Genomic DNA, 18,579 nt, shown 5'->3' on the forward strand with positions numbered 1-18,579 from the left:
TGCCCCAGCATTCATGGGCTTGTAACCCTGTTACTCCAGCTTCTGCCTCCACCTTCACATGGCTGTTTACTCTGGGTGTCTTTCTGAATTCCCTTTGCTACTCCCTTATAAAAATGTTCTTTGACTCTCCCTCTTGTGATGTCATTTAGGGTTCACCTGGATAATCCAGGGTAATCTCATCTCAAAACCATTAATTAATTTGGAAAGGACCCTCCACCCCCCAAGTCAGGTAACTTCAGGATTAAGACTCGATATCTTTGGGTAGCTGTTATTCAGCCTACTACCCCTTGGTTTTAGAAGCGTGGTATCCATTGGAGAGCCCCATAAGAGTAGTTTCACTGGAGCAGTGAAGCTTTCAGAGCTCTGTTGTCTGTTCCAAGACCATGCAAGTTGATTACATGCGTTTTCTTAGGTAGTGAGTAGTTGTATGCCTGTGATTAGCTTCAAGTTTCACATGTTCAACATCAGAAAGGATCAAAGTTCCCAGAAGTCTCTGCCAGTTCCTTTGGATTCAGTGTTCTTGACCCATGTGATCCAAGCTGGCATTGTTTAGAAGTGACCATTATTTCAATAGCCAAAATCTGGTTTATTTTAGATTTAAAACATCTCCGTTTTGAGTAATAATATCAGTAGCTATATTATTTCTTTTATAACCTGATTGACAACCATGTTGCTGAAAAATTTCTATCCAGAATGTGTAATGGATGTCATTTAGATAATATATAGGTATGGTGGGCATTTTAAATACATAGACTATCTGAAGAGAGATCAAGGGACTCTGAGAAAAATGCCATTTTGCCTTTTTTTTTTTAAACCATGTTTCTGAAACTCAGATGTTAAAACTGGCACACTTGTTGCCAGGTTGTTCTCTGAAGGCTTTCCATGATTCCTGCTGGACAGTTGGGAGTAGCAGAGGTTATATGAGTTGTATCTGGCTTTTTGTGACATTGCGTGGACAAGAGGTAGTGACCACATTAGAAGGGCACCTGCTTCTTTGGCGGGGAATTCTGGCCCCTTCAGAGAAGTTGAGTGGAGATGAGAGGGGAGGGGACAATCACAATATTCTGGCAATAGAGAATGTTCTGCTAACCACAGATGTGTGTATATTGCATCCATACTAGAGAGTCTCTTTAGGATGGAGAGGCGCCCCTAGTTCAAGTTCAATTAGTTAAAACAGGCATGTAGGATTTTCTTCATTCTCAATTCTTCGTTGCGTTGGAACTGAAATGACTGGGAATCTTAGGTTGTTTTTCCATGTGCCTGGAGGGTCAGGGAGGGCAGGAGTTGTGCTTCTTCCATATGAGAAGCTTTACTTTCTCAGGGAGCTGACTTGATTTCCATAGACATTCTCACAAACCACCAGAGCGCTGTTTCTGGACTGATATATACCCCTCAGCTTCTATATTGAGGCAGAGGCCTAAGTTTGGCATGATGAATAGAATACAGGTGTTGGAGTTAGACCAGATTAATTCACTTACTAGTTCTGTAATCTTCGGCAAGTTACATACCCTCTTGGGACTTCTGTTTCCTCAATGGTAAAATGGGGTTGAAGGTATGTGGTATTGTGCCTGCCACATTATGGGCATGTAATAAATGTTAGATGCTACCATTAACATATCTCTTTATCCACTTACTCATCTTATTCACTTATTGATACTTAATTTTCCTCATTGCTCTTGTGTTTATATTAAGCAGGATTCTAAAGGAATATCTACTTGTTGACAGCATCTTTTTTGGGACAGAAATAATGACTCCCTTTCCCCCATCTTGTGGCAATTAACTGTTAGGGCTTCAGTTCCAGCACATGTGCAAACAATCAGCATCAGAGAATACTTTCTGAGGGAGGCTTTCTTTCATTGTAAAACGCAGTAACGAAGGCAAAAGAAGCTTGGCTTATTCTATTTTTAGGGGCAGTTCTGGTCAAAGGCTCAAATATTGGAGATGGAGTTGCTGAGGAATGAGGTTTTAAATAGGTCAGCTTGCCTAACATAGAGCATTCCAGGAGGTCTTTGGAAGGGAGAGCTATAAGAATGAGTCCTCTTGGGAATAGGATCAGGAAGGGAAGCAGCAGTCAGATTAATGTAACAGAAAAGTCATTATTATTATTATTTTTTGGAGACAGATTCTTGCTCTGTCGCCCAGGCTGGAGTGCAGTGGTGTGATCTCGGCTCACTGCAACCTCTGCGTCTCTGGTTCAAGCGATTCTCGTGTCTCAGCCTCCCAAGTAGCTGGGGCTACAGACATGTGCCACCTCTCCCAGCTGATTTTTTCTATCTTTAGTAGAGATGGGGTTTTGTCATGTTGCCCAGGCTGGTCTCGAACTCCTGAGCTCAGGCATTCCGCTCACCCCTCGGCCTCCTGTAGTGTTAGGATAACAGGTGTGAGCCACCATGCCTGGCCAGAAAAGTCATTTATTGATTGCCTACCGTGTAATCCCTGGGGTGCTATGTTGCCAGGTGCTGTGTTGTGAACAAAGGACGTTGGGTTGGCCTTTGGAGTTTGCTTACACCCAAGGTCAGATATTTTTCTATAGTTCCTAGCTTTGTGACCTAGAACAGGCTGCCCACCTATGTAATGGGGATGAGACTGTATGTCTTTGATTTCTAAGACCGCCCCCCCAAGTTGAATAATACCTTGGCAGAGGAGGGGGTAACATAGTGTTCCATTATTGGAACACTAACCATGTGGGTTATTTATATCCTGCTCAAGGTCATTGCCCTGGTCTCATTGCCAAAATTCAAAAATTCCAACCTCTGGCATAAACAGGTTAAATTATTCATCGCTTGTAAACAATTCTAAGGTATTTCCTTGTTACAGAAATGCTAATGTGATTTTTTTTAAAGTGCATTTTAGAAGCAAAACAATATGGTAATACCCATCTTAGTGATGTTGGGATGATTAATAAGGTAATGTATGTGAAATGCCCATCCAAGTTAGTATTCATTGAATTGTAGCTATTATTAATGGATGAAAGGACATGAAAAATAATTTGGAGTATCTGAAGAAAGAATTTTAAACAAGAAGGTTGTAATGTGACTAGGATCTGAAATAGGGAAGATTAAAGTTCAACTAATGTTATAGAGATAAATGACTGTGTATATGAGGAGAAAGTTTTACCCGTTTACAAAGTCTTTGTTGTTTATAGTGATAACTTCGTATATTTTTCAGTATGGTAATCATGTGGTTTAAATTGACTCCCATACCATCTTCTGGGCATTTTATGTTTCTGAACTTGTTGCTATATAAGCTGCTAACATACACAATAAATAAAAGCAAGCATTGGCTAACTTACAGGTAAAAAATAAAATAAAAAACAAGTTTTATATTTTGTTATTTTATTTTATTTTGTTGAGGGGGGAGTGGTGGCTAGCTAGGGACTTGTTATTAATTTATCAGTTTATTAGTTCAGTTGCCTGGCCAGAAAGTTCTTTGCCTACATTTCGGACATCTTATGTTTTGATTAGAGTGATACGGAGTTTTTAGCTCTTCTTTCTTTCTTTTCTTTTTGTTTGCCCCAGGTCCAGCAAGACTATGAATCTCTGTTCCAAATGCTTTGCTGGTAAGTGCAGAAAAAGGGTTTTAAATTTACTTTCATTTTCTTTTTTTTTTTGGTTGTTTTTAAGACTAAATCATTTGACCCTCCCTTGGATTTATGCATGGGGTTTTGTTTTCTTAGCTTGTGTGAGAAAGCAGTTTCACCTTACCATGGTGCTTCATATATTTGCCTAGGACAGTTGAAACAGTCTTCCTTGAATGAAATCCTATCTCCTGTGTACTTGCACCAAACAAACTTTCTTTGGTTTACTGTTGTTGGTGTACAGTAGAACTATAAAAAAATGCGTGTATTTTAATAGGGTAGTAGATACTCACTGCTCATCTTGACTTGAATGATTAATGGTTAATATTGCTTTATCAATGAGAATATAACAGAATATTTTCATGTTGGAGTCAGGAAGAGAATCATGCTGAGTTAGCCCTTCATCAAATCCATCATAGAGGCCGCCATGGTGGCTCATGCCTATAATCCCCGCACTTTGGGAGGTAGAGACAGGAGGATTGCTTGAGGCCAGGAGTTTGAGACCAGCCTGGGCAACATGGTGAGACCCCGTCTCTATAAAAACAAAAAAACTCCTGCAGATCCCTCATTGAAATCACCTCGGGTAAGTCATGTAATCTCTTTGGACCTTGGATTCATCATTATAAAATGAAGGACTTGGGCTTGACATGTGCCAAGGTCCTTTTCTAGCCCCAGAGTGGTAATTGGTTAACTTCTAGAATTATGACTCCTTCACAAAGTTGAAACTTGTAGGTGTTTTTTTGTTTTTACTTTTTTAAAAAAGAACGTTATATCTAGCGATCCTATATAAATAAGTCTTTACTAATTAGGATATGTTTAACTTTCCGTCTTCGTTTTGTCAAAGATAAACAAAGCTGCATACTAGCTAAAGTTCTAAGGACAGATTTTAGTCAGTAATACACTTTTGCAATAGGGAAGAGAGTCCAGTATGAAATGAAGTCAATGTCGATTTGCAGAGATGACTGGGAGTTTTAAAGGGAGAATGGCAGGGGACTTGGAGTGGATAAACAGGGGATCTGTAGAGTCAAGGAAGTGAAAAACCTAAAAAGATTGGTAAAATATGGTGATTAGGCCAGCTGTGCCTGTTAGCTGCCACTGTGACTGGGGAATAGATACCCTATTTTTCCTGATGGTTACATTTTAAAGGAATGGCTTTAAAAGACACGCCTGAGTTGTAGAAGTACGGCTCAAAGGGACAGAGGAAGGATTCACAGTTGTAAACCCTTTTTAGTAAATGATCTAAGAGGATGGTTAGGGCCTATCTTCAGATGCTGGCTAGAACAAACAGTAGATTCTTTGGCAGCCTTGAGCTTTAAGAGGCAGACACTTAAAGGGAGGCTAGGGTCATCCTAGGGAGGTAACCTTGAGCTGTTAGAAATGTTAGTGTTTAAAATTAGCTGGACATGGTGGCACACACCTGTAGTCCCAGCTACTCAGGAGGCTGAGGCAGGAGAATTGCTTGAACCCGGGAGGCAGAGGTTCAGTGAGCCGAGATCGCGCCACTGCACTCCATCCTGGCAACAGAGCGAGACTCCGTCTCAAATTAAATCAAACAAAAAAAAAAGAAACGTTAGTATTTAAGTCTTTTAATGTGAAAGGAGTGGGTGAACCAAATCATTTGTTTTGGGAGTCCAGGTTGAGGCCTGGTCCAGAAGAGGGCTCAGAGGAGCCTGGCTAGATTTTATTGAAGAGATTTTGTTGTTGTTGTTAATTTTAATCTATTCATTATGCTATTTGGGCAAGGAAGTAATCACAGTGTAAGCTTTAGACCTTCACATTGGGGCCTAAACTAGGGGATAGGTGGGAAAGAATTGGGAGAATTGGGGAAGCTGACGGCTCTTATGTGTTCAAAATTGTGAATTTGTCAGATATTTAGGTTTTTAAAAGAAAAGAAATATTGGTGGATTTTTATTCAGCTTTTAACAGTATTTGTGCCATGTTAAAGGACTGTATCGGGCCGGGCACAGTGGCTCACGCCTATAATCCCAGCACTTTGGGAGGCTGAGGTGGGTGGATCACGAGGTCTGGAGAGCGAGACCATCCTGGCCAACATGATGAAACCCTGTCTCTACAAAAAACACAAAAATTAGCTGGGTGTGGTGGCGCATGCCTGTAATCCCAGCTACTTGGGAGGCTGAGACAGGAGAATCGCTTGAACGCAGGTGGTGGAAGTTGCAGTGAGCCGAGATCGTGCCACTGCATTCCAGCCAGAGTGAGACTCCGTCTCAAAAAAAAAAAAAAAAGACTGTATTCTGCTTCTTACCTTATGTATCTATAGTCACAGATATGAAGAAATGCTTCCTCACTGATGAAAAGTTAACTTTATAGTGAAGACTTTGAAAGTAGCAATGAGACAAAATGTATACAGGTTGAGAACCCCAAATCCCAAATCTGAAATGCTCCAAAGTGCAATCTGAGAAAAACAAATCCCAACACTTCTGGTCTCAAGCATTTTGAATTAGGGGTACTCAGCCTGTATTAGATTGTATATTTGTCCCCACATGGAGACCCCATTGTAATTTAGTAAAGCATGGTTTTGGGAGAAGGCCAGACACCTTTGAATAATAAGGTGGTTCACATCAGATAATCATAAGGAACTGTCTTGTGCCCCTAAATGAATACAAAGTTAAAAAAAAATTATGAAGTTAGAGTTCAGCCATGGTCTTTGTGTTTCTTTGGACTTGTTACAGTTTTACTTTCTGTGTTTATAATTATCTGTCTCTGGTGATCTTTGTCTTTTTACATTTTATACAACCTTGCCACTTTTGCTTTTATACAAATGTTAGGACACTTTCAAGTATCTAAAGAAAATATTTGCTTATCTCCTCTATATTTTTTACCCACACACTATTGCTTTCTCCAGTTGCATTTGCGTGGCATGACTAGTTAATATCCTGCCTGCTGAAACAGAATTTTAAGTTCCTTTAGAAATTCTCATTCTCTCTCTCTCTCTGTCTCTCTCTCTCCTTTAGAAGTGAAGCTTAAACTACACCCAATAGGTTACTACAGTGTTAAAATACATATTAAAAGTCAAGCATAGAGTCTAATGAGTCTAATGAATATTCCTGCCTCAAAAGCAGAAATGATACTGCCTATGGTATTTTTTTTATTTGAGTGCAAATCCAATTTATGAGTTTGTGCATTTGGTTTACCAGTGTTTAATATTTAGGAATAGTTAGTACCTAATTCATGATGACCTCTTGTTCTAGCATATTGAAGGCCAGCTATCATTAAAGCAGTGCTTTTAACAGAATGGTTTTGCTGACCTCCTAAATAGAAGTGTGGATGACAGAAGCATCAAAGAGGATGATCACAAGTGGGGAAGGCAGACATTTTAAAATAACTTACTGAAGTAACTCCTGTATTAATGTGACATCATCTCTATGCCCCACAAACCCTTAGAAATACTAGTTTTGGGAGAAGAGAGGAGTATGGTGACCAGAAGTAGCTATAACCTATTAATCATTGTATACTTTATAAGGCAGTGAGTCAGAAGATCTGTTTAAGGAATGGAAGGTTGTTGGAGTAGCACTGATAACAGATGCTTATCATAAGGCAAACAATACATGTTTCACAGTATACAAAATGCCACTTGGTTGATGGACTTTTAAATGTGTACATACTTAATTTTTAATAAACCGTAGACATGGTATAAACATAGTTTCATTTAAGACTAATTTTTAAGAAATTTGCTATCGTATGTGGTTCACATATGTACAAGTGTATGGTTGCATGAGATAAAGCTGGAAGATGCCACATGAAAAATTTAATTGTGGTAGTCTCAGAGTAAGAGTAATTGGGGAGCTTTAAATTTGAATTTTCTCTGTGTTTTCAGATTTAAGTATTTTTAAAAAGTGAAGTGAATTTATACAATCTAGAAGTAGTTTGTTTCTTTCTGGAATGAGCAAAATAAAATTAGCTGTAGTCTGCAGCATTGGGAATCTAAATGTTGACATCCAACGTGAGTGATATAACAATGCTGAGCGCAGGGTGAAATGGTAGATAAACCAAAATGCTAACATCTTTCTTGAAAGTGATTTGAGTATCATGATAGTTCCAGAAGAGGATAACAAATTCCCATTTCATACCAAGTAAATTAAAATATTTCCTTATGAACTTGCAACTTAGTGGTTGCAGTTACATACTAATCGCTTTCCTGCTTCCGTTTCCTGTTAGAATACCAGAGTAAAAGTGGTATGATTCTAGTCAATTTTGAAAAGCAAAGAGTTGTAGGTTACAGCTGAATTTTGAGGCATTACAGTTGAGAGGTGAAGCCGGCTGGGCTTCTGGGATGGGTGGGGACTTGGAGAACTTTTCTGTCTAGCTAAAGGACTGTAAATGCACCAATCAGCACTCTGTCTAGCTAAAGGTTTGTAAACGCACCAATCAGCACTCTGTGTCTAGCTAATCAGGGTGGGGACTTAGAGAACTTTTCTGTCTAGCTAAAGGATTGTAAACACACCAATCAGCACTCTGTGTCTAGCTAACGGTTTGTAAAGGCACCAGTCAGCGCTGTGTCAAAATGGAACAATCAGCTGTCTGTAAAATGGAGCAATCAGCAGGATGCGGGTGGGGCCAGACAAAGGAATAAAAGTAGACCACCCGAACCAGCAGCGGCAACCCGCTTGGGTCCCCTTCCACCTGTGGAAGCTTTGTTCTTTGGCTCTTTGCAATAAATCTTGCTGCTGCTCACTCTTTGGGTCTGCACCACCTTCGTGAGCTGTAACACTCACCACCAAGGTTTGCAACTTCACTCCTGAGGCCAGCGAGACCAGGAACCCACTGGGAGGTAGGAACAGCTCCGGTCGGGAGGAACGAACAACTCCACACCCGCCACCTTAAGAGCTGTAACACTCACTGTGAAGGTCTGCAGCTTCACTCCTGAAGCCAGCAAGACCACGAACCCACCAGAAGGAAGAAAGTCCAAACACGTCGGAACATCAGAAGGAACACACTCCAAACACACCATCTTTAAGAACTGTAACACTGCGAGGTTCCGTGGCTTCATTCTTGAAGTCAGTGAGTCCAAGAACCCATCAATTCCAGACACACAGTAAGAGGAACAGAGTGAGTCTGACAAATTTTAAGCTCTTCTTATATATGTTTCTTTTAAGAAATGTAGGAACTCCACAGATAATTTAGAAACAAATTACCAATTTCAATACCAAACATTTTGCAGGATAGTGGAATTTGTAAGCTTGTCATACCTTGATTTTTCAAATTCACCTTTTCCCAAAAAAAAGCAACTGTTGGCCAGGTGCGGTGGCTCATGCCTGTAATCCTAACACTTTAGGAGGCTGAGGCGGGTAGATCATGAGGTCAGGAGATCCAGACCATCCTGGCCAACATGGTGAAACCCCCATCTCTACTAAAAATACAAAAATTAGCCAGGTGTGGTGGCACGTCCCTGTAATTCCAGCTACTTGGGAGGCTGAGGCAGGAGAATCACTTGAACCAGGGAGTTGGAGGTTGCAGTGAGCCAAGATCGGGCCACTGCACTCCAGCCTAGTGACAGGGCGAGACTCCGTCTCAAAAAAAAAAAAAGCAAAAAAAGCAGTGTTTGAATAGAGTATTTCTGTTTTTGTGATCTTTTTGACTTGGTTGCTTTTGTATACTGTTTGATTTCTTCAAAGCTGAACGCCCAAGAGGGATTTCTCAAGTATAACACACACACGTTTTGGTCATGTGTTTGTTAAAAGGGGACAGCTCGACTTACCAGGCTCTACTTAACCATGATGTGTCTGTTGGTAGGTACCTGTTGCATAGTTGGGTGTCTGACATTCAGAATATCCACAAACCCACCCAGAAGTAACAAATGTTAATGTTTTGTCTTTTTCCCTATCACATTAAAAAGGACACTAAAATGTCACAGTTTTCTTTTACCCTATTCATCATCTTCCTGTCTCAGAGACAACTACTCTCCTTATCCTTGTATTTATACTTTTTATTATGAATGGGCATTTATATAAATATTATGATTGTTTTAAAAATGTTTAAATGGTATTTTGTACTAGTCAGTCTACAACTTGTATTCTTTTAAATAATGCTTTTAGAAACTAATCATGTTGACACGTTGCTCTTGTTCATTTTAACTATAATATTCCGTTATAATTAATATCTAGATTTACCTAGAACAATCTCCGTTTATGCACTTTGTGCTAGTGAAAATCTTAATAGTTTGTACCAAACTGGTACTCTTGTAAGTGTACCAATTTGTTTGATACCTTAATTGGTCACCTTCATTATAATATGCCCTCATTTATTTATCTAGTCACCTGTAGAGGGACATTTGTTGTCAACGGCCATTTTTATACCACAGTTGCAATCCTGTGTGTTTTCTCTCTTCTTTTCTTCAGCACTTGCTTAACTATGTTAAAATAATGTTTCTGTAAGAAATTCTGTTCTTTATGGTGTAGCCTCACTCTGAAATGCGAGCAAGACTCGGGCAACAGGTCCTTAACAGATTAGCAGTGCTGGACTGTGGCAGCCTTTTCTGATCTCTTAGTCTATAGCAGTTTGATGTCTCACTAATAAGCATTCTTAAATTAATTGTGTGGTTAATTATTATGCTAGTCAAGATATATGAAGCAGTGTGTTAAAGATGATGATGTTATGGAAATTATGTCAAAAATAATTGTTGCATTTCTAACGGGAAACAAAGTGCTCAGTGCTGTGAAATAGCTGAGAGGTGGCTTCTTTCAGGCCTCAAGTGGGAAAATTGTGACCATGTATTAGAGTATGATAGGGAAAGTGGAAGAAATGTAGTAGTTACTAGGTCTTTTAAGATAGTTTCGTCTGTCACTTGGCTTTATTTCTTCCTACACGTTGGTCTAAAGCTGTGGTCTCTTTATGGTAAGACAGGATTATCCTTTGTGGCATTGAGAGAAAATGTTAGAATTCCTGCTTGTGTTTATTTCTGTCCTATATACATAATCTCATTGGTATCTATATTAGTTTCCAAGGGTTGCCACAACAAATTGCCATACACTTGGTGGTTTAAAACAACAGAAGTTTATTCTCTTGCAGTTCTGGAGGCCAGACGTCTGAAACCAAGGTAATGGCAGGGTTGGTTTCCTCTAGAACCTTTGAGGGAGAATTTATTCCATGCTGCTGCTTGTTTCTGGCTTGTCAGTAGTTCTTGGCATTCCTTTGCTGGTAGACATATCACTCTAGTCTCTGCTTCATCCACATGACTTTTTCCCCTGTGAGTCTCTGTCTTTCCCTCTTCTGTCTCTTCTAAGGACAAGTGTCCTTGGCCCCACTCTTATCCCAGATTATCTGATCTGGAAATCCTTAACTTAATTACATCTGCAGAAGCTTTTTTCCCCAAAATTATCACATTCACAGATTCTGCGTGAACATATTTTGGGAGGTGGGGACAGGGACAGGGTACATCATTCAGTCCACTACAGTAATATGTAACTACTTTTGAAACAGACATGGAAGAGATGTGCACTCACATTTTATACTGATGGTACACCTTTATCAAAGCTTGGAGACTTCTAGTTTAGAGAACTGTTTGGGTTGGAAATGGTTGGCCTCTTTTCATGTAATTAGACAACCCTCTGTGACATGAAAAGTAGTATGAGTTAAAGCCAGGAACGGTGGCTCTTGCCTGTAATCCCAACACTTTGGGAGGCTGAGGTGGGTGGATCACGAGGTCAGGAGTTTGAGACCAGCCTGGCCAACATGGTGAAACCCATCTCTACTAAAAAATAAAAAAATTAACTGGGAGGGGTGGCGCACGCCTGTAATCCCAGCTATTCTGGAAACTGAGGCAGGAGAATCACTTAAACCCAGGAGGCAGAGGTTGCAGTGAGCTGAGATCGTGCCACTGCACTCCAGCCTGGGTGACACAGCAAAACTCTGTCTCGGGGAGTGGGGCGGGAAGTTAATTGCTAATATTCCCTATGTTTCGTGTCCTCAGTAGACTAATGCAGGCTACTGTATCAGAATGACCAGGCCTAGGTTTATGGGCTCCCGTTTAGACTTGTTAGGAATATGGATAACTTTCAGATAGACTCAGAAAAGCAGGAGACTGTTTTGTGCCTCAGAGGCTTTGGCTCCACCAAGTTTCAGATACTTACTGTAGTTCTTGTTCTGGCTGTTTCCTTTGTGTATGAATTAGAAGATTATGATGAGGTTGCTTTTTGACATTTTTCCTGGATATAATACCCCTTGTACTTAATTCTTAGTCCACAGCAGGGATGATGAGTAAAAAGATTGGACATTATCTTTGGGCCATTAATGTATGACTAAAATATCATCTTTCATGCTATAAAATTTTATACCATTTAAAAGCCTCAGTGCTTAGCTGGTTCTTGCAGTGTAAAGTAGATCTAACTATATGTTAACAGTCTTAACTATTTTTTTCTTTAATTTATAAAAAAAAGAGGTTTAATAGCATAGTACTGGCATCTGCTTCTGGGGAGGTCTCTGGAAGTTTCCAGTGATGGCAGAAGGCCAAGCAAGAACTTGCATATCACATGGCAAAAGCAGGAACAAGAAAGAAAGAGTGACAATCTTAACTATTATCAAAGGTTGTTCTACATTTCTTAATTTACTTTAAAACTAAATATTGGGGATAGAGAAGAAAAAATACCTTAAGACTTCTGGTTTGAAGAAAAAGAAAAATGGTACATAATCTTAAATGGAGAATGCCAAAAGACAGATACTTTAGTAGTGGAACAAGAATTAGTTTTTGTGAAAAAAGAAAGATACGGACAATTATATATATCTATTTTTTTAAGGCAGTAAAATCCTGAAATGAAATAATTGCAATTTTAACTAAGATTACTGCAGCCCTTTTATATTATGAAGTCCTTTAATACAATATTATCACATTTGATCCTCACAATGTTGGTGATTTTATAACTCCATTTTACAGATAAGGAAACTTTGACTCAGATGGGTTAACTCATGTTCCCAAGATTCAATAAATTTTAAAGAACTGAGGTTTGATCTGTGGGAGTTTAGACTTGATCTAATCTCCACTGTTTGATGTTATTAGGTCCTAGGCTTCCAATGGAATGAAAGTAGTAGACTTAGATGGGATTGTACTGTGAAAACCAAAGCTAAATAGATTAGTTGGGATTGTACTGTGAGGATATAACAGTAACATTGTTTTGCATTTGTGTGTAGGAGTATTCTCTTTTCTTGTGCTCTTTTCTTTTAGCTCAGTTGTAGTTTGCCTCTAGATCCTGTCATAATTAGAGAAACAGTGCTGAAAGCTTCACAGAGTAGCTAATTTAGGAAAAGGTGTGCATGTGTGGTGGGGGGAGTGTTTTTGTCTAACACATTTTCTGTTTTGGTGGTGAGATCTTCATTTCTTAACATCTTTCTTGTTCTTGTTCATACGACTTTTAGCTCATTAACCTTGCTCTCTGTGCTGCATAGTGAAGCACCATTTCTAATTTAGTCTCCTGTGTTTAGCTTCTCAGAAGATTTTTTTGAAAATGTTTGGAAGTATGATTTAATTGCAAGGCTGTTTGCACATTGTCAGTGTGAAAGCAAAGATGAATTTCATATTTAGACTGTGCAACCTGCAGATTTCATTTGTTAAACCTTCCAGTTGGTACTCCCGTTCTCTCATATATGTGTGCATAATAGTATGGAAAAAAACTCCTGTTTTGTTGTATCCATATTTATCAGTTTGGTTGAGTTATGGAAAAGCCTGTCCTTTGCTTTGTGTATTTGCTCATTTGGAAACCTTGTGTAGTTTATAGAGACACTGGTGATTTGTTCCCCAGCCTCCCTGTGGATTTTGTTCCATATTACAATCTAATTCCACCTCCCTGTCCCGTACTCCTGAGCTGTTAATTTGTACATTTCGATGCAGTTTGTTTCATCCTGTGTTTTTGTAATCCAAACTGAATGTAACGAGCTATGTGCTTTAGGGACCTGGCTTTGCCTTGCCAATTAGAACAAAGTGGTTACTAAGTAAGAGTATGTTTTAAATAAAACATGGCACCTCTGAGTGGTGTGACACTCATTTGGGAATAAAATAGATGGTTTTAACTCTTTGACTCACAAAGAAGAGCCATTCCAAAAGATCATATATATATATTTTGTTGTTGTTGTTGTTGTTGTTTTGTTTTTTTTTAAAGAAGGGTAAAGTTTACCTCCATAAAATGTGGTTTTACAAGTTTCTTTAGGTAACTAAATAAATTTAAAGGTTTGTAATTAAAAATGTACTTTTTTCCTTCATGAGCATTTGAGACATGTTGCAACATTCTCTGAATTTCTGAATATTGAACCAATGGCTGCTGCTGAATTTTGAATTTGTTCATGTTTAGGAAGGTGAGGGTATATGAAACCAATAGGTATGTTAGTCTCTTTATTTTTATAATGTATCAAGCCAAGTTTTCGATTTAATGGTGACACTCCTTCCCCACAGATACTTAAAATTGTAAAATTATGAAGGTGAATGTAAGCTTCTACAATCTTGTGGGAGTATTATTTTCAGATAATTGAATTTTGAGCCATCAATGACTTAAGGCTATTTGGACGTTTAGCTGCACTTTCATCAAACATTTGCAGCACAGATGTTTCTGAATAGATCTTCATAGGCTAATAGTTTACTAATTCACATCATAGAGGGACCCTCATAAGTTACCTCTGTTATTGTATTTGCATCTACCCTAAAGATAGAGTTTTAGCTGATATAGCATATAAACTCTGTAATTCATCCTTTGCATAAGGAAAACATAAAACTTACTTTGAAGAAAAAGTGGGACTGTATCAAAAACTTTGAAATAGAAACATCAAGGGGAAAGCTAGACATAGAAAGATTTGGTGATGGGCTTAGACATTATAGCATGTATTAACCTATGCAAGCAAGAGAGAACAAAAGGAATGCATTTCTGTAGAATAGTTCAGTTAAAAAGTATGTAGCAGTATCATATTGAAAAAAAAAGTTTCTAGAAAAATGAGCTCTGTACTAGAGGAGGCCAGTTAATTGGACTACGTGAAACTAAACATAGGCGTTTCTCACATTGTACTGGTACAGGAAAGTCTTGCAAGCCCTGCTGATGGTTTGAAGAGACAATCATTTTAACAGTATTACTAAATGCTCTGTACTTCAGATTTGACAGTTAACCTCCATATTGCTAGTACTTTAAATTGTCCAGTTTTCTGAGTAAAGATATTAAAGTTTAAATGTGCTTCCATCTTCTCCTTAATGCTGTTTCAACCTGTTGCTAAACTGACAGTCCAGGAGATTGAATTTTGTTTAAAAATATTTGACATCTGTAGAGAACACTGAATTTTCCAGCTTTGCGTAAAGTAACAGTGTTTTCCTCAAATCATATGGCTTAGGATCCAGTAGCCGTTAATTTCCATGTGTGAAGCACAAATTAATGTCAGGAAGTCTTTCTCAAAAATTATTTTCATTCAGGTCCTAGGCTTCCAATGGCAACTGAAAGCTGGGTTATTCATTTCTCCTATACCTGTTACTCAGTGTACATCATAAGTATTTGTAAACACTAATTTTGCTTTTAGGAAGTCTAGAAGTGCGAGTCCCATTAATCATGTGATATTAGGAAACGGTGATCACAGAATATTTGAGTGGAAAGATTTTTAGAGCCCTTTTCTATCCAAGACACTGGTACTTATTCCAAATGTCTACTGAATTAATGAGTTTCAAAGTAAACTGAGGTGGTGAGGGCAAAGTGGCTTATTATTTCATCTTTTATTTGCATACTTCAACCTGTTTCCTTTCTCCTTCCAGTGTTACTATGCTATATTAGTAATCTTGAAGATGAGACTAGAAATAAATTTATAATAAAGTTGCAACAACCCTTTAATTTGTAGATCCTGCTTTAGGATTATATGCCTTTTTCTGTTTACTCTCTGTAATTCATTTGCTGATAGTCTTGCAGGCAAACATTCATTGTTCTGTAGATTATTGGTACAGTTGTCAAATTTTTGTATATTTGTGTGTATGTGGGTGCGTGCATATGCATATAGTTATTTAGATATGTTGATTATAATTTTTTATTAAAATTTTATTTAAGTATGACACTTGGATTTTATATGAGATTTTATAACATATAGCAATTAAAAGAACTAAAATGTCCAAAACATTTTCTATATCATTAGTACCTTAAAGAAATTTCCCCAAATTCGATGAAAATCTTTATTATAGATTTTTTAAAACCCATAGTAAAGCGTTTCATGTTCTAAGATACATACTCTGTGGAAATGGATAATTTTTATAGTGTCCCTCTATCAAGTAGCCTGGGTTTATAAAATATCACAGAGACGAAATTCTTTTCTCAAAATCCCTACATGGCCCTGCAAGAGGAGGAGCCTAAAAGAGAAAAGAGAAAAAACTGTGTATGTTTCCCGTGGGTCAAAATTTTTCTTCATTGAATGGGAAAGGCAAAACTAATGAATCCGTTTTCCTTTTGTGATGACTGAGGTCTCGTGTTTTGACCTACAGTGTGTATCACGTGGAGAAATGTGCCTGTTATAACTTGGGTAGCAGTTTGAGAACTTAAGTAATGACAATACCAGGTACTTAATATTTTTTCTTTTGGACTGATACCAGTGGACTGGGGGAGGTCCCCAAATGCCAGTGGGACCTCAGCTCTGATCAGTGTTTAGGCTCTTGACAGTGTCTCCAGTAGGAATTCAAGGATGAGTTGGAAAATAGTGAAATGTACTAAGATTTATTGCAAAGTGAGAAGTATATGCTCAGGAAAGGGGAGTGCGGGCGTACTCAAGACAGGGTTTGGCTTCTATCTTTATGGGTTTCTTTAATCAAGGGATGGAATATTCATGAAGATTTCTGGAAAAAGGTGAAAATTTCTCAACTTTAGTGCTACCCATTTTTACACCCATATAGGTGCTCCTGGAACTGTCTTGGCATTGGTGGGTGTGACTGAGTATGTTAATGAGCATATAATGAGGTCCTAGGTGAAACCTAGGTCAAATCCAGTGCCATGTTGGGTCCACTTGGTCTTAGCTAGCTTGACCAACATTCTGCTTTTCAGGGTCTTCTCGGCTCCTAGCTTATATATGTATTCTAACAGTTTCCTTTTTGCTAGTCATGTGAAACTGCTGCCTGGAATTTTCTATTCTCCTTCGACCACCCTATATTATTCCTGTCTCAGGGCTTGGGAGAAACTATATGGTATTCCGGAAAAATACCACGTGGAGGCAGATAATTTTGGACAATGGGAAATTTTGCATTGGAAGATCATTGACATAGTCTTTTTTTCAAGACAGAGACTCCCTCTGTCTCCCAGGCTAGATTGCAGTAGTGCAGTCGCGGCTCACTGCAACCTCTGCCTCCCCAGTCCAAATAGTTCTTCTGCCTCAGCCTCCGTGCACCACCATGCTCGGCTAATTTTTGTATTTTTAGTAGGGACAAGGTTTTGCCATGTTGGCTAGTCTAGTATCGAACTCCTGAACTCCAGTGATTCACCTGGGCCTCCCTAAGTGTTAGGATTACAGGCGTGAGCCACTGTGTCCGGCTGACATAGTCTTAGTTTAGTTAACAGTGGTAATTTATTTTTGGACACACCATATGGTTTAATCTTTACAAAGCAAAAATGAATGTCTTGTCTAAAACACTGTTTTATATAGTTGTCATATAAAATACCCAACTTTGTTTTAGCAGACTTTTTCCTTTTTTGGTGTCAATATTCTGAGCTTATGAAAAGCACAGCTCTTGCTTGAGTGCTTGTCAGACACCTCGATACCTGAGGCACTGCTGGCTACCACTTCTTGTTAAAATTTGGTCAGTGATTCTAGTTGCATTATAAATTAAAATTCAGAGAAACAGCCCCACCCTATTATCAGAGCAGTGTTTTTGGTATTTAAAGGGCTGGTGTGGTTTGTTTAGTGGCTCCATTGAAAGGCTGCTTGGGACTTCTGTCTGAATTTTAGATGGACATAAATACATTGTGGAGGTTCAGAGTGAGGGAATAATGGGGAATGTAAAGGCATACAAGTCTGTTTTTTAAAACTGTAACCAAGGGAACCTTTTCAAAGTACTCTGTAAAGGTCATGTTTCTTGTATTTCCTACCTGATCTCTATGTGACTGAATGGAGGCTATTTCACTTCTGATTTATAAGATATTTACCGTGAGTCAAGGTTTTGTGAACATCTGACATTGTTAGCACTTTTGTCTTTTCCATGCCTCTACCCTTAAGAAGGAAAACAGACCCAGTCTACATTTAGAGAAGCCCTTCCCTATAGGCCTTTGTTGCACAACTCAAAAGAGCAACAACCTTAGAAAAGTAATTGGATTTTTCAAAACACAAAATTACGATTTTCCCCCCAATTCCTTCATGCACACTGTAAAGTTACCAGGATACCCTTTCCCAATAGTTTAAAATTGTGACCTATTTTTTTTCCCCCTTTTGGTGTCCTGATCAGGGTTCGGGGAGAGGGAAGCATTAATTTTTTTACTAATTTCCCTTGAATTCACCAGTGCTTTAATTTCTCACAGCATTGTCAAAGAATTGATGTTTATGCTGTTTTGGAAACTGGCTTTTCGCAAGTGTTTTTGCTATAGCATGAATGAACCTTGACAACATTATGCTAAGTGAAATAAGCCAGTCACAAAAAGAACAAATACCATATGATTCTGCTTACATGACAAACCCACAGTAGTCATATTCATAGAGACAAATAGAAGGGTGGTTTCAAGGGGCTAGAGGGTGGGGGAATTGGAGACTTGTTTAATGGATAAAGTCAATTTGGGAAGATGAAAAAAAGCTATGCAGATGGGTGTTGGTGGCAGTAGTTGCACAACAACGTGAAATGTACTTAATGCCACTGGAACTGTATGATTAAAAACAGTTAAGATGCCGGGCGCGGTGGCTCACGCCTGTAATCCCAGCACTTTGGGAGGCCAAGGCGGGCGGATCACAAGGTCAGGAGATCAAGACCACGGTGAAACCCCGTCTCTACTAAAAATACAAAAATTAGCCAGGTGTGGTGGCAGGCACCTGTAGTCCCAGCTACTCAGGAGGCTGAGGCAGGAGAATCG

At 38.8% G+C, this 18,579-nt stretch overlaps 1 protein-coding gene across 4 annotated transcripts in view; it reads left to right on the top strand.

Annotated features, from left to right (window-relative positions):
* The window catches only part of ZFAND3 (zinc finger AN1-type containing 3), a 342,184-nt gene that overhangs the window by 108,649 nt on the left and 214,956 nt on the right, over positions 1–18,579 (top strand). For all 4 annotated transcript variants that reach the window (XM_017870149.1, XM_017870151.1, XM_017870150.1 and 1 more), the window contains exon 3: positions 3,519–3,559. In XM_017870149.1, coding sequence (XP_017725638.1) covers positions 3,519–3,559 — 41 coding nt within the window. The remainder of the gene's footprint in view (positions 1–3,518; positions 3,560–18,579) is intronic.

The sequence above is a fragment of the Rhinopithecus bieti genome, unplaced genomic scaffold (genome assembly GCF_001698545.2).
Source record: "Rhinopithecus bieti isolate Rb0 unplaced genomic scaffold, ASM169854v2 scaffold_4553, whole genome shotgun sequence".
Lineage (NCBI taxonomy): Eukaryota > Metazoa > Chordata > Mammalia > Primates > Cercopithecidae > Rhinopithecus > Rhinopithecus bieti.